At 43.0% G+C, this 16,313-nt stretch overlaps 2 protein-coding genes across 5 annotated transcripts in view; both read right to left on the reverse strand.

Annotated features, from left to right (window-relative positions):
• The window catches only part of LOC122057230, an 8,749-nt gene extending 7,278 nt beyond the window's left edge, over positions 1-1,471 (reverse strand). Inside the window, exons 1-2 of one of the 2 annotated variants that reach the window (XM_042619262.1) lie at positions 828-1,466; positions 561-645 (exon numbers count right to left, since the gene is read on the reverse strand). In XM_042619262.1, the coding sequence (XP_042475196.1) occupies positions 561-645; positions 828-905 (163 nt within the window). In that variant the 5' untranslated portion in view covers positions 906-1,466. Of the gene's footprint in view, positions 1-560; positions 646-827 lie in introns of both variants that reach the window. The other variant, XM_042619261.1, reaches the window with a different exon arrangement.
• A 1,119-nt stretch (positions 1,472-2,590) lies between these two features.
• Positions 2,591-16,313, reverse strand: part of LOC122057826 — a 48,118-nt gene continuing 34,395 nt past the window's right edge. For 2 of the 3 annotated variants that reach the window (XM_042620130.1, XM_042620128.1), the window contains 8 exons: positions 8,011-8,202; positions 7,171-7,446; positions 6,417-7,040; positions 4,581-5,089; positions 4,431-4,491; positions 4,269-4,337; positions 3,150-3,893; positions 2,591-3,063 (listed from right to left, as the gene is read on the reverse strand). In XM_042620130.1, coding sequence (XP_042476064.1) covers positions 3,807-3,893; positions 4,269-4,337; positions 4,431-4,491; positions 4,581-5,089; positions 6,417-7,040; positions 7,171-7,446; positions 8,011-8,202 — 1,818 coding nt within the window. In that variant the 3' untranslated portion in view covers positions 2,591-3,063; positions 3,150-3,806. Of the gene's footprint in view, positions 3,069-3,149; positions 3,894-4,268; positions 4,338-4,430; positions 4,492-4,580; positions 5,090-6,416; positions 7,041-7,170; positions 7,447-8,010; positions 8,203-16,313 lie in introns of all 3 variants that reach the window. The other variant, XM_042620129.1, reaches the window with a different exon arrangement.

Genomic DNA, 16,313 nt, shown 5'->3' on the forward strand with positions numbered 1-16,313 from the left:
GGGGGGGGGGGTGAGGGGGGAAGTGACCTAATAAAGTCTCCCTCACACAGCTTCCAAGCTCACATTAGAGCGGAACTAAGAAGCAGAATACTTCTTATTTTTCTTCTTCTTCCGCTTGGCAGAGGGCATAATAGGATTTTGATCAGCTTCCTCAACTCTTCCATTAAAAGCCAAAATCCCTCCCTCTTTATCTTCTTCATTACCACCTCAGCCTGAACTTCATATTTTCCAGCTTCCAATTGGGCTTGCATAAGCCTCATCTTTTATTAATTTCAGTCTTAATCTTGTTAGTTGTTCCTTGAGTTGTTGCAGAAAGTTTCAACTCCTTAATTTTATAATTAAAGACTGAGCAACTCCAGTCTATACGGACATACTAAGTAAACTTAACACCATAAAAGAGAAACCCATTTGGATACAGTTCTAGAAGCAAATCTGACAAGATCATACGAAGTATAACGTTTCATATCTCCTCAAGAACAACAACCAAATTTATTATGATTAGGATAACGATATCCGAAGAAATGGCATAGCCCAAGTATATATTTATAACGAAGACTCACCTCGGGCACGGCCATCAACCTCTAATGCTATATCCGCGAACAGCTCTTGCAACAAGTTGAGTCTCTGGGATTGTGAGGCGAGTGCCTACAAAGATTCAACAGCAAAGTGAGCATAAGTCACATGAGCTCAGGGGATTCAACTTTGAATGGAAGACAAACAGTGTAAATTAATCCATGGGTCGCACCTAAAAACAACTAAGATTAAGAGATCAGAACTGGTTACTGGAAAGGAAACAATCAAACAGAATATAGAGTAAAAGACATCACCCGTTGGAGCTTTTTCTCTATCTCTTGGGTAAGGGCGACTAGATATCCAAAGCTGGTAGCCATGGAAGCTCGTGGCATTGTTGCAGAAACTCCAATGCAAAAGCATTTGAAAACCGAATCAACACTACCCCAAAACCCGATCCTAATTTCTGGTCAGAAAGAGCAGCGGGGGTTGATAGCCATTCTCCGTCTTCCTCCCTCCGCAGCTTCTCTAAACGAAACCACACTCTTTAGATTATCAGAAGGCTCGTAACAGGAAACCCAGCATCCTAGATGAGATTGTTCGAGATCTCCAGCACCTCCAGGCTCCAAGTCCTAATGATTTGGCGTCTTCAGGGAAAATGTACAAGTAGAGAAATCTTCAGACGGGATCATAAAACACGTGTCTTTTTCAATAGGATGACTTTGTTGGCTAAAGGAAAAGCGCAGAAGTTACGGCACCCATCATTCATTTTTTTTTCCACAACCATGGAGATGGAGGAGTGGGGAGGGAAGTGGGAAGAAACAGAGAAAACTACTTTTTGACTATGCTTCTCTCTCACTAGATTTCAAAACCAGGTAGGGGTCGTTGAGTGGATCCATGGATCCGTTCCCCCGCAGCTCTGTTGCGTCATGATTGGTTTATTTGGATTACCATTCATTTTCTTGCACAGAAGTGGAACTGTGGAAAGCGGGGAAATATGTCATTTTTTTCTACTTCACTTTCTCACGCTTTCTTACGTTTTCACACACTTTCACAACACAAACATTTAGGTTTTTTGGGTCTCGGGTCTCGGGTCTCGATTGTCGGATCGGGATTGTGATTCTTAAAATGAAATGGAACGGTCAGTATCGGTGGATTGAAATGTTATTGACCTTGATTGATCCGGATCCATATTTATGATACAAGGGTAAAATTATAATAACAACTAATATTAAAAGAACAACAGGGGTAGATCTGCCTGGTTGCATGGACCCTGCATTACCACCGCATCAACATAGATGGAATGTTTGATTTCAACAAGTAGTTTAATTGCAGAGTCACACAACCATTCAATGTTCTTTTTCCTTAAAAACAATAATAAAACAAGAAATGCCTCATGAGCTGTCGGCAAGCCAAGTATAACAAATATTCACTTCACAACTAAAATACTTTGATGAACTAAGAAATCTACTTAAAAGTTCATTGAGCTGCCAGGGTTGGCGAGCCAGCCAATAGGGAGAGCAAAAACATAGTTCATTAGTAGTGATGAAAAGAAAAAAAATATGTATCAAGAGGTGAGAGAGAGCTAGACCGCTGGAGTAATCATCGCCACTGCTTGCTCAGAGAGACTTTTCCCCAAGTTTAATTGCCATATTTAATAACATTCTGTATTAGTTACACGATCATGATTATATTCTTTTTAAAATTAATTCAATAATCTTCAGTTCAAGTGTGATCAGACACAGCCGAAGCAAACCTGGGACTCAAGATGACGGTTTGCAGTGCCAGTCGAGTAATTACCTGAAGGTTGATCACTTGATCAACTACTCTCAAGTGCATCAATGCTTGATTTGCACTAATTTACTTGCTTTCCAAGAAGTGTGACCATAGGCCCTTGTTGACTCCTCGGTGGGTTAGTTCTTGGCCCCTGTGTGGGTCTAGTGACTCTAATCTACTATGTAATGGCCATTAATCCCTTGAACTTGAACCAAAAAAAAAAAAAAAAAAGCAGCCTGAGAATGAAATGGTGGATACCGTTCAGTAAATGGCAATACAAGCTACCTGCACTTCACCAGCAGCGTAGTCCAACACAACCCAATATTTATTTCATGAAAAGGTGGAAAGTAAACGCATTACAAGAGTTTCTGAATCAAACAATTGTAATATGATGCAAAATTCTCAACAGCCATTTTACAATGATAGCCATTTTGTAGGGCAAAAGACCAACCAAAAGTTAACAATTATGGGGGAAAAAAACCAAACAAATGATACATTTACCATCACCTGACTTGGATTGCCTGGTGATCCAATTTTCCTACTCTCCACTCCTAAAATTAATCATACAAGATCCAGTCTCTCCACTGCATCCAAGGTGACGCAGCTCCAAGAAACTACATGTGCAAAAAGATTTTATTATCTGAGGATGCCTCCTAAAAAACTCGGCATCAACCTCAGTTCATAGAGATGTGATCGCCGAAAGAGAGGAAGCCGGCAGGCCTAGTAAAAAAACACCTCTTCAAGTAGTAGCCCATAGTACATCATGCTTTGACAGAACTGCACTGACATGAAAATTCAAAAGATTGAAGGTAATGCAAAACAAAATAATTTGAATAAAAGAGTACAGAATATAGACATTATACCTGAAGATTCTCCCAGCTTGCCACATATGATAACCGCATTTGGCAGCAGAATGAAAAACCAATAAATGAATTAGGCTACTCCAAGGTTTTCCTGTACATCTTGTGCTTTGGCTCACACTAACTATGATGATGCTAGTCTACACTAAACCTACAACTGGTCCAAGTCCATCAGCCGCATGTCCCACATAAAGAAATTATGTCTGATTTACATTTACCAGTATGAATGGAGTCAATGAGCTTCATCATTCCCGAAGAATCTGTACCAACCCCCCTCCCCCCATTCTCTATCTATTTCTTGTTGTATGGGCTAGGGGTGAAGGCAAGTGGGAGTAGAAATGGCTACACAGTGACTACCTACCATCTGAAATACTGCCATAGAAAATCCACCTGCATCCCATATTCTGGTCCACTGCTAACTCTAAACTCTCAGCTGGAATCCATGCCTGGTTTAAGTGTTTATTCCAAACCATTTTATACATGCATAAAGAAATATTTTAAACCTCTTTGTTATAAGTTTTACTTTTTCAGCCCGATATTCAAGGACTTGCGACATTGTGGCCACCATATAATGAAGATGAAGCCACTCAGTGTTGCAGTCTCAGCAGTCGCTCTCCAACAAAAGCAAAACCCAGTCTTCAACACAATGGTCTGTCAGATCTATATTCCAGTTCCAAGATCATCAGACAGCTTTAATATGCCACGCATCTGGAGGTACGGGTTCTCTAACAGCTTTTCATTGTTGCTCTGATTAGAAGAAGACAGAATGCATTAGTTGCATACCGTACAGCTATCCAACCATATGCGAAATCAACAATGAAAAAAATGTCAGGAAATAAGGGTACTTCATGACAAGTTATTGCTCTCTTCCCCGTGGTGGGCACATTGACCCCATATGGGGGTTTGGATGGGAAGTTACTGAACCATAGATAATATCAAACATGTGATCCATCACCTTTTAGAGGTGATCAAATGGGAAATGATATGATCAGAAAGGCAATAGAAGTATATAAATATTATACCAATAATAATTGAAACAGGAAATGTGTACTATCAATTTCCTGTTACATTGTTAGTATGCAAATATCTGACTTGAAGAAGAATAACAAAGCCAGGTGTGACCTGTTGCGCTCTAAAAACAAGACTTTGAAGCATCCGCTGGTACTTTTCGGGTTCTTCTGTCATCATTCTCTGAAAAGCCCAAGATATATATTTATATATCAGTAAATGTTCTCAACCACAAGTAATAACACATAGGACTGAGAAGCAAGAAAGGGTGCATGCCTTTAAAAGAAAAGCTGAAGAGTAGTATGCCACCCTCGAGTCTGTATCATCTAAAAGTTCCCTGTCAAAAGGCGAACACATTGATTCTGCAAATATACTTAGGACATACAAAACTAAGTTGTACTAAGATGCTTGGGTATCAATATTTACCTAAAGAACTCCTCTCCTCCAACTTCTAGAAAAGCAGCAGGATCTGCAGTGCATTTCCCAATCAGAAGTAAAAGAAGGGCAGCACGGATATCTGATGTGGCACCAGGTAGGTTTCCCCTTCCTTTGCTACCAACAGCAACACCAAGTGCAATATCATCAGTTGCTGCACCAGCAAGTTGAATCAATGGCCAGTAAAACAAAGCAGTGGGAACGCGTGCTACAAGTTGCATGGGAACAAGAGCCTGGCCTCGCAGAAGCAGTGCTGCCAAAGATGCCGAATCACAAATTAGAGAAGGATTAGCGTTGGCACCACTTTTGCTGTTGATTTCTTCCAGAAATTCGTCTCTGCAATAGTTAATTCCTTGGTTAAGGACATGTGGATCTCCATTGTGCTTTCCATTCCCATCTGTGCACCCAAAGACTTTACCAAGCTCTCTGAGATTCCCAATGTGCATTGTATTCCCGGGGATAAGTCTAAGGCATAACTGAGAAAATAGCATGTCACACATCTGTTCCAAACAAAATGAAACAAGTCAGGAGGGATGAGAAGTGAAAAGAAATCAAAGAAAAGGTCGGTCATGGATGCTTCAGGAAAGCTTGTGGAGTCGGGCTAACCAAAGAAAAGGCTAACAGAAAGCAAAAAAATTCCAAGGCTAGAGATTTGTATAGAATTGTCCTAAAACCTGAGACAACAGACACTCCAGAAATGCAACTGGGTGGGCCTGTATAACAAAGAAAGGCCCTCAGGAATTCCCTCATTATCGAGGAAACAAGGTAGTCATGTTTAAGCATGAAGAAATTTGCTACCGAGACAGTAGACCATTTGAGATCTCTGTGTTATAGCAGTGAAATTGCATGTCTGGCAACTTAATTTTTCCATTTGCACCCATTATAGCTTCTTTTCTACAATAATAGGGTTTTACTTTAATTGTAAATACAGAGTTTGCATTGCCATAAAAAAAATTGCAAAGTTACACATGGGACAATAATTTCAGGATTTTAGTTAGAGGCAATATATCTTCAAGAACATCAGGATAGTTAAATAATTCCACCCCCCCCCCACCCCTTCGTCTCCAAAATTTTGATGGCATAATAATCAAATAACTAAGATTAATCAAGTCAAAACCAAACAGGAACAGACTCATTCACTATATGAACTGCAAAAAGCAGGTAGTTGTACTCAAACTTTGAGGAGATCATGACTACCATAAGAAAATGAAGAAAAAAAAAAGTTTCATACTATAGGGCAAGAGCTTAATACAAACAACATTCAAAACCTTATTCCAACTAATGGGTTCGGCTACATGGAGATTCCAAGAAAGGACGAGCGCAAGGATCCATGCAAAAAGATTGATGGGTTATGGCTAATTATAATAAGTGTTGGCTGTCAACCTGACGCACCAGTACAAGTCAGCCACAAGCTTATAAGGATTAAGGATAGACTATAATAAGGTACCGGCTGTCTATCTGACGTACCATATAGATCGGTCAAGCCAAATGCATTACGTCCACAAATTTCATATTTCAAAAATTTCTCATTACCACATAATGTAAAGATTTTCACCCTTTTCATGGATCCACCTAGAGGATCTCCTGGGCCTAATTGACTGATATGATGATCCTAATCTGGATGATTCAAAATTGCTCTATTCCACATGTCAAAACAACCATGAGATTCTAAAGTTTGGATCATCCAATCAGGCAAATTTCAGCATGGTGATCTCCTCGGAAGATCTCACCACCTAATATGGCATCAGATGTATCCATATGATGTCATAGAACATCATTAGATTTTAACAACAGATATCTTGTTTCACACTTCACAAACAAAAGTACCTTCAGGATGTTGATATGATCAGTTTCATTTATTTGGTAGACCAGCAACAAGGAACTGCTCATTATATCTATGACTCCATTTGCTTTCTTCAGACGACAGTTCCCATGATCATCTGCACCAAGTTCACCACTGTTTGAGTGCTCTAGTACTTCCTCATCTAACAACAATTTGCATCGCATGAGAAGCTTCTCTAGAACAAAAAGGAAGCCCCATCTGATGAAGCTGTGCTTTGATTTCAGAAGACCACACATAACCCAAATGGGTAGAGGAACTTCTGAACCAATGGAATCTTGACTACCAGCAACTCCAATTTGCTTCTGCAAATTTCTGATGTTTGACCATATACTGGTATCCCTGTCCTCACTGATTTCTGCAACAAGCAATTCGACCAACCAGATATACCCATTTTGGCGATAAGCAGATATTTTTGAGTGAAGAAGAGAATGTAAAGTGGCCCATGAGAGTTTCACATTCATGCCAACAGCACTTTCTATAACTTCATCCTCGATACTCTTCAAAGACTTGTAGGATTTTGTTATCCGTATCATGTGTGAGAACTCATCATCCAAGTGAGTAAATGTGCTTATAATATTATCAAATTTCTTTATGATCTTCTCCAAGATCTACAAAAAAGAAGCTGCGCTTCAGAGAGCAGCAATACTGAAGAGGAAAAGAAATTTTTCACAAGACATTGCATTTACGATGAATAAAAAACCAGCTTACAACACGTTTAAACTATAGTAGGGGCATTACCATATTTAGATGCTCACTATTCGGATATCTTGACAAAGCTGCAGAGATTGATCCCCTCAGTATCTCTCCTATACCTTCTACTCCATGTTTAACAGCTATGTAATAAGCTTCAGGTGCATTTGCAAGACTAAGCATTGCAGCCAGGGGTTGAATCTCATCAAAGCTGTATTCAGAACCTCCAGTAGCCAAGCATGTTTCATTTAGTTGATATAAAACACAATCAAAAAGCACCAGAAATAGATTTCTCTTCTCTTCCATTGAGTTTGCACGTGAATACTGCACCAAAAATTGGGGGGTAAATGATGGAAGCATAAATATTTAAAGATTTTAGCTAACCTTAGAAAATGAAACAGATTTGAAGATGTAATGTAAAAGCATAAACACAATGAATTACACGGAGGAGGAAATCTGAAACTTGACTAAAATGTACAAGGGAATTTTTGAAGAAAATCGTTTACATGGTACAAAGGAAACTTTTGAATCATACCTTGCAAACAGGGTAAAAGAGATTTTCCCCTCATCCACACTAGAAATTTCTTGAAAACCCATAATTTAGGGAAACCCAAGTATTTACAACAGCTCATCAACAGAAAAGGATTAAAACAGCTAGCACAACGAAAGGTATCACAATGAGGTAAAAGAAGACCAATACAAATATGGGAGAGGATTTCCGACACATAATTGTACATGTTAGCAGATCTGGGCTTAATTCAGCTGCAGCTGAAGGTTACAGTCCACCTAATTGGTTTCCATCAGAACAGTTTTAGCACTTAAAAATAAATTTGAAATCTTAACCAAATACACAGTTCAAGATTGTTAAGTATATATTCAAATGCATACCTCAAGGCAAATGAACTCAATCCCTCCGAGCAGATCAACCTGTTCCATATGAAATATAGGAGTACTTGAAACAGCTTTTACAGATGCATCAGGAACCTCATAGAACATGTTTGTTAACATGCAAATAAGCTTGCAATGAACTGCTTCTGCCCAAGAATGCTCCCTGCTAATCTCCAAAAGCATCTTAATAACCTGCGGGCAACAATGGAGAGAAAAAGGGGTCAAACTTGACATAAGAACATTAAAACATGGAGTGCAAGCATAAAGGCAAAGAAAAAGCTACAAATGCTAAAAAGGTGAGAAAAATAGAACCATATGGAAACAGACCGTAGAAAATTTTTTGAATAGCCTTCAAGAGACTTCAGATGATACCATCAAATAATAGACATAATTGACATTTTGTAACTAGATGATACCTTCCAGTGATAAATTTATACACCTAGGTTCAATCATGGATAGCGGAGAAATAGAGGATGATATTTGGACATAGAGTTAAAGCAAGATGGAGGAAGTGGCAATGTTGGGTGATAGGCACATTCTATGAAAAGTCAAAAAGGAAAATACTAATAGGACAGCAGCAAGACCAGCAATAATACATGGAGCTGAATGTTTGGCAGTGAAGAAAGAACATATAAATAAAATTAGTGTACCAGCGATGAGGGTGTTGAGGAGAATGAGTGGTAAAACTAGAAAAAATAAACAAGGAATAAACACATTAGAGGTATTCTACGAGTAATTCTGATACATAATAAGTTGTTAGTCATTTGAGATGGCATAAACATGCAATGAAGAACTCCGAATACAATGGTCACAAGGAGTGATCTGGAGGAGCAAAAAGGACAAGAGGCAGGCGGTAGGAATAAAGTGATTGTGGGAGAACGGGTGAGAAAAGTGGTGCATGACTAGGTTTGACAACAAGCGTGGCTCTGAATATGATTCAAGGTTTCCACCGATACTGCCGAAATTTCACACATTTTGACGGTATCCCAAGATTCCGATACCAAATACCATGTGACTTTTAAAAGTTTGGTTTCGATTAGTATCGACCAAAATTCTCAAATTTCGACTTAAATGTGGAAATTTTTTAGTGGACCAATGGGTCAACCTTTAAAAAACCTTCTTAAATGGGAAACCAAGCCTTCTTATTTCAAAATTTCGACCCTCTCCCCTAATTTATTCTCTATGAAGTGGGAAACTTGGGGAAACACTCCAGATTTTGCCCTTGTGCCATTTAATCTTCATTCTAAGCTTGAATCTTGCACATTCATAGCAAATCTACCTAAGGAAGGGAGCTGGGACCAAAAAGGTAAATCCTATCTTCCCCAAACCCTGTGTGCCATCCTTAGAGAGCACCAGTTCATTTGGATATGGTGGTGGGTGTGGACACTATGGTAGATCTTCTACTTCAGCGGTATGAAGCTCATGGACTAGAAACACCAAGACACTCTACTTGGAATTGACTTTTGGGTGTTGAGTGTTGACAGATAACTCACAATTATGCAATATTATTATTTATTTTGGATCCTTTGCATTATATATCATGTACTTATGTAGATTGTAGACTACATATAATGTAAACTATGTACTTACGTAGTATAGTTTCAGACTTTTAGTCAATGAATCAATGTACATTACCAAACTTTGGTTCACCCCACAAGTATGACTTTAGGTGTTTTTTCCATGAAACTAATCATGTGAATGTGTTAGAAATGTCTAAAATAGTATGTACACAAAAAACCAGGCAAAAAAAAACACATTTTGGGGGCCGAAACCAAAGTTCCCACCCAACAGGGAAAAATTCCCTAGTTTCCTAGAAATTTCCCAAGTTTTGACCGAAATTTCAGTCTCCCCAAGGTCGAAACCCGATATCTTGAACCTTAGCTCTAAATAGAGTTGAATGGAGAAACAAGATCCATATAGCCAGTCCCATTAAGTTGGGAAAAGGCTTGGTTGAGTTGAATTGCCTAGATTGGCTCGAATTTGGTTCTATCTCTGGGAAGGATAGTACTAGGTTAGAAAGGAACTATGAAGAGAAAATATATGATGTACAAGCCATGGTTGAGGCCTATTACAATAAATTGAAGAACTCAAAAGACTGTTAAAATGGTTTATCTAATAACTAGAGAGAGAATACTAAAGTGGCACAGGGCTAGTTATAACCGGACCTGAATGGCGTAACCCATGTCCCCCTCCCCTCCGGCAGCTCCTTCCGCCGCCGTCTCTCCTCCCAAAAACCCAGCACCTTCTCCAGCCGGAATCCTAGCAACCCGTAACCTGCCTCCCTCCCTTCCCTCTTCCTCCAGCACCCCCACCCCCTCCCCCACTGATCCTTTTGCCTCCGACCCTCCTCGCACCTGGAGCACTGTAGTCTCATCTCCTTCCACTATTGCTCCCTCCTCCCCATCCAATCCATCTTCTATCCCCTCTGTTGGTCATACCTTATACTTCCACCCCCTGTTGTTCGTAACTCCTCCACTGTCGGCCTTTGTCCACCTGGTTTTCTTGAGTCAGAAATCTGGAAATGGAAAAATTGCATCATAGGTACATTTCTGAGCAGCAGACCCCCCTTCCCCATTGTGAAGGCTTCCCTTCTCAATCAATGGAAGTCCTCCTGTTCGTTGAAGATCTTCATGCTTGAGAATGGAACATTCCTCAACTTCGATGCTAAGTCTGACAAAGCCAACGCCATTGATGGAGGTCCTTGGTTTGTAGGGAAGAGGCCTATTTTTCTCAGAAATTGGGATGAGCACTCTACCTACAACAAAACTGAGCCGACCTCCATTCCGTTGTGAGTCAATCTCCCCAACCTTCCCCTCCAGTACTGGTGTGTAAAAGGCCTTAGCCTTGTTGGATCCCTCATCGGAAAGCCTCTTCACTCCGATAAAAGAACCAAGCAAATGGACCGTTTATCCATTGCTAGGATATGTGTTGAAGTCCAAGCGAATCAACTGCTGCCACATGCAGTCACGATCACCAATGGCGAGGGCTTTTCCTTTGAATAAAAAGTCAAATATGACTGGATCCCTCCAATCTGCAAACTCTGCAAGTGTTTTAGCCATCAAACAGTTCAATGCTTGAGGAATCACACTTCTCCTCCTCCGTCAAACGCCACTGCCCCAAACGTTGGATCCTCTGCTGCTAATCCTCAAGACCCCCTTTTAAAGAGATGGTCTTCAAGAGGAATAAGAAAAAGAAAAGCGATCACCCTGTTACTCCTCCGCTGCCAGAAAACCCAGCTCCTCCGATGCCAGCAATCACTGCTGAGAATCCCTAGAGCTTTAGGACCTCCAGTCTGTTGTCGTCGACATGCTTTGCCCAATGGATCAAACCCCTTTTCGATCCTAGCGTCGACTGAATCTATTATTACCCCTTCGGGATACCTTCCGGTCCTTGAAGTTGCTACTCTCTCTGATGCAAACCACTTCGAGGTCTCCTCCTCTAAATTTCCAGGTCGGACAACGTCCTATCCATTCCTCCATCGCCAAATTAGCTCTGGCCCCTCTGCTTCCCCTTCCCCCGTCGTAGCCTTCTTCGTCTTTGCCTTTGCACCCTCCTTCCTTATCTCCAATCCCTAAATCATCCTGGCCTTATGCTTCCCTCATCTTTGAACCGGTCCACTTTTGAACCAAGCTTTATTCCACTAAACTAGTTCCTTCTGGCCCATCTCCTAAACCAGTGTTCTAAATACCCATCGGATCACCCCCTCTACCTAGGAAACCTTTATAACCCAAACCCATCTCCCAACCCACTCATCCAACCTTTACCCCATATTCCTGAACCCACTACCCGACCCACTTTCGATGACCATGACCCAATCCCTTCTAACCCAATGGACTCTCCTTTGCCGCCCGCCACTACTTCGGTCCTTCGATCGTCGTTGCCGCTGGAGATACCTTTGCAGACATCTCCCTTGCCGTTGCAAATGGAACCACCCCTGCCCCCTCCAGTCATCCCCGTTGTCGAAGATTATGTCGCCTCTTGCTCGTCTGCTACCGCCATGGCTGTTGTTGCTTCTCCTCTGCTTCTCCGCCACTAATCCAACTGCTTCTCCCATCCAACCGCGTTCATTGCCATCATCAGAAGGCCCCTGCCATGCCCCCCGTCGAGGATGCTCCTGTCATCCTCCCTCCCGGGGCCACTACTCTTCTTCAAGCTGCATCCGCTGCTGCGCCTCTACAATCCTTGGAAGACCCCTCCAACTGCGACGTTCCCCTTCCGCCCTTGGAAGACCTTTTTTTGCACTACGCCTACTCCAGTTTTACCCTAGAAACTATTCTGCCTCCTCAAGATGAAGCCCTGGATTCCCTCACAAGGAAGGATACTTGCCAAGGCCCCTCGAAGGCCCCTGGATCCTGGTTTTTATGGAAATCTCATCACCACTTGCTCGCTGCCCATGAGGAATGATTTGGATTTGCATGAGACCCCTTCTGCCCAGAAGTCACTACTGTTGGGCAACCCCCCACCCTGTCCACAACCCTTCACACTCCCCCCCATCAACCCGCAAAAAACAGCCAAAGAAACCATCCTCCACCTCCAAGACTACCTCTCCTATTATTGGATATAGCCGTAGACCTCCCCCCAAGACCCCCCGCTGCTCCACCAAGCGCTTGTTGCCCTCCACCTCTAGTCCCTAATGATCCCTTGGACAATCTGGAATGTCCGAGGCCTCAATTCCTCGGCTAAACAGGCTGATCTCCGCTCCCTCATCCGCTCCTCCGAGTCCAATCTCTGCTGTCTCTTGGAAACTAGGATCCTTGAATCCAATATTCCAATGCCTCCCGTATTGCTTTTGCCATTGCGCCCCGATGGTCTTTCAAAGCCAATTACCTTCACAACCCCCAATGGGAGGATTTGGATCCAATGGGATCCTTCCACTCTTGCTCATTCTCTTCTTCCCAAGTCATGCAACTCTCGATCTCTCACCACTCCAGTGCATTCATCTGTTCGCTCTCTGTTGTCTATGCCCACAATCGAGCCCCTCTGAGGCTCCCCCTCTGGGCCAACCTTCTCTCCCTTTTCCCTTCCTCTGGGTCTAGGCCGTGGGGAGTCGTCGGTGACTTCAATGTTATTCGCTTTGGGCATAAAAAACATGAAGGTAACCATATTGATTCCCAGGCAGTTGACTCCTTCAATAGCTATATTGAGGACCTCTTTCTCACTGACCTCAGATGGTCGGGTGCTAAATTCACCTGGCACAACAAGAGAGCTGGCCCCGATCAGGTTGCTTGTAAGCTGGACAGAGTTCTCACTAATGAAGCTTGGTTAGACACCTTTCCCTCCTCCTATGCACGTTTCAATCTTCCTGAGATTTCTGATCATAGTCCTATATCCCTTCATGTTCCCCCTTTCCGCTCATTCGGGCCTAAACCTTTTAAATTCTTCGACATGTGGACCTCCCATTCTGACTACCACAACCTAGTCCTCAATGCCTAGAACATCCCCATTCCCCACTCTCTCTCTCCCCTCCTAGCTTTTGCAAGAAAGCTAAAAAATGTGAAAGCTGTCCTTAAGCTTTTGAACTCCTCCACCTTCGAGAACATAGCCACTCGGGTCGCTGTTGACCAAGAAAAGCTCCTCTCCATTCAATCCAGGCTTCAGCTTGACATCCTTGACCCTCTCCTGGCTGAGGAAGAAAAAGCCGTTGCCTTGGATCTCTCCCTGCTCCTTGAGCAAGAGGAAAGCTTTCTCCGCCTGAAAGCTCGCATTAAATGACTTAATCTTGGTGACTCCAATTCAGCTTACTTCCATAGCTCCCTCAGAGCTAGGAATAATTTCAATACCATCCCTAAGCTCATTTCTTCCTCTGGGATTGAACTCTTCTCCCCCCGATCTTATCAAGACTGAGGTTGTCTCTCATTTCCAAAGGATCTTTAGCCCCCCCAACTCCTCCTCCCCCCATCCCCCCAATCAAGTTTGTTCCAGATGACCTTCTTCCCTTCCTTCAATCCATTCCCTGGTAGGATGAAATTCTTTCAGCAATCCTCTCTCATAAGGCCAATAAAGCTCCGGGTCCGGATGGATTTAGTATGGGATTCTTCTCGGCTAGTTGGAATCTAATTCAAAATGATCTCATTCATGCAGTGCACAGCTTCTTCCTCAACCCTAATCAAATTGGGGGGATTAATCACACCTTCCTATGCCTTATTCCCAAAAAGGAGGGAGTCGATTCCATGAATGACTTCAGACCCATCTCTCTCTACAATCTCCTTTATAAATTCATTGCCAAGATCCTTGCTAACAAGATCCAAAAGGTTATTGATTCTCTTGTCAGCCCAAATCAATCCGCCTTCATAGCTGGCAGGAGTATCGCTGACAATATAATCCTTTGTCATGAGATTGTTAGGGGTTTTGATCGAAAGAATCACTCCCCGGCTGCCCTCCTCAAGATTGACATCCATAAAGCTTTTGACACAATAAGCTGGGATTTCATCGTGAATGTGATTCTTCAAATGGCCTTCCCCCCCTCCTTTGTCCATTGGATTTGCACTTGCATTTCTTCTCCTCGCTTCTCCGTCCTTGTGAATGGCAGCTCGGCTGGCTACTTTCCCTGGAGCCGTGGCATTCGCCAGAGATGCCCCCTTTCCCCTCTTCTTTTCTCTCTTTCTCTCGAAATCCTCTCCCGCTCTATTCAATCTGCCACGGATATTCATCTCATCTCCCCTATCCCCAAATGCAAAAATCTCCTCCTCTCCCACTTGGCTTTTGTTGATGACATCATGATCGTTTCCAAGGCCGATCCCCTCTCCATTAGCACCATTATGTCCTCCATTCCTTTGAAAGCGTCTCGGGTCTCAAAATCAATCTTCTTAAGTCTAACATTTTCCTCTTTGGTATCTCTCAGGAGATAAAGGAAACCATTAGTGGCATTACTGGTATCCCTCTTGGTTCCCTTCCTATTAAATACCTGGGTCTTCCCCTCATCTCCTCCAGGCTTTCTGCCCACCATTGCACCCCCTGCTTGATCATCTCAGAAAGAAGTATAATCTCTGGAAAGGCAAACTCCTCTCTTTCGCTGGCCACCTTACATTGATTAGATCGGTCCTCCAATCTCTGTACCTCTATTGGTCTGGCACCTTCATCCTTCCGGCCTCGATTATCAAATCTTTTGAAGGTCTCCTTTCCTCTTTCCTTTGGAAAGGCTCTGACTCCTCCAGATTCCTCAGGCCTCTCAGTTGGAAAAAAGTCACCATCCCAAATCCGAAGGTGGCCTTGGGATTAGGAGAATTAAGGATGCCAATACTGTTGATGTCCATAAACTCATATGGAAAATTGTGTCCAAGCACAAAAGCATCTGGGTTGACTGGATTTACTCTGGTCTTCTAAAGCACAACCCCATCTGGATGGCCCCTTCCATTCCGGATGCTTCCTGGATTTGGAGGAAGATCCTTGAGCACAGACCAATTGCCCTCTCTGCCATCTCCCACTCCATTGGCAATGGTCTCTCCACCTCCCTTTGGAAGGATCCCTGGCACCCTTCGGGTATCCTTTCTCACCTCCTTACCCCCAGAGTTATCTACTCCTTTGGTCTCTCCTCTACAGCCATGGTCTCATATATTCTTTCCCCCCCAGGCTGGTCTCCCCCCTCCTCCCCCCGCCCCTTGTTGACCTCTGGTCCTCTCTCCCTCCTCTCCCCCCTGGCCATAGAGGTAGAGCTGATGTTTGCATTTGGCTCCCCTCCTCCAATGAGATCTTCTCCTCCGCCTCAGCTTGGTCGCACATTAGACTCCCTTCCCCGGTTGCTCCTTGGCACAAAATACAAGATAGTCTGGTTTAAGGGTCACGTTCCCCATCATAGCTTCACCCTTTGGAGATGCCTTACCAATTGTCTCCCCACTCAATCCTTCCTTATCCATCGCTATATCTCAGCCAACTGCTGTCTCTGCCCGTCAGGGATTGAAGACATCCCCCATCTTTTCTTCTCCTGCCCCTTCTCTGCCAGAGTTTGGAAATTAGTGACGCCAAAATGTTGGCCGAATTCCAAACCTATCCTTTCCTTTGATAGAGAATGTATCTGGATCGACATAACTTTCCCTGGCCCTTCCATTTGTGACACAATAGTTAAACTGGCTTTTTGTGCTACCATCAACCACCTTTGGATGGAGCGTAGCATTCGTAGATGGACCCCAAAATCTAGGACTCCGGACAAGATTTGGAAAGCTAACAACTTTGATGTTACCTCCAAAGTCCAGAGCCTCTTTAGCCCCCTCTCCCGGCCTATTCCCATATCCCCAAAAAATTCCCACATCATCTCCTCTTGGAACCTGCAGGTGGACCTAATCCATCATGTTTGACTCCCCCCCCCC

The sequence above is a fragment of the Macadamia integrifolia genome, chromosome 12, assembly GCF_013358625.1.
Source record: "Macadamia integrifolia cultivar HAES 741 chromosome 12, SCU_Mint_v3, whole genome shotgun sequence".
Taxonomy (NCBI): Eukaryota; Viridiplantae; Streptophyta; class Magnoliopsida; order Proteales; family Proteaceae; genus Macadamia; species Macadamia integrifolia.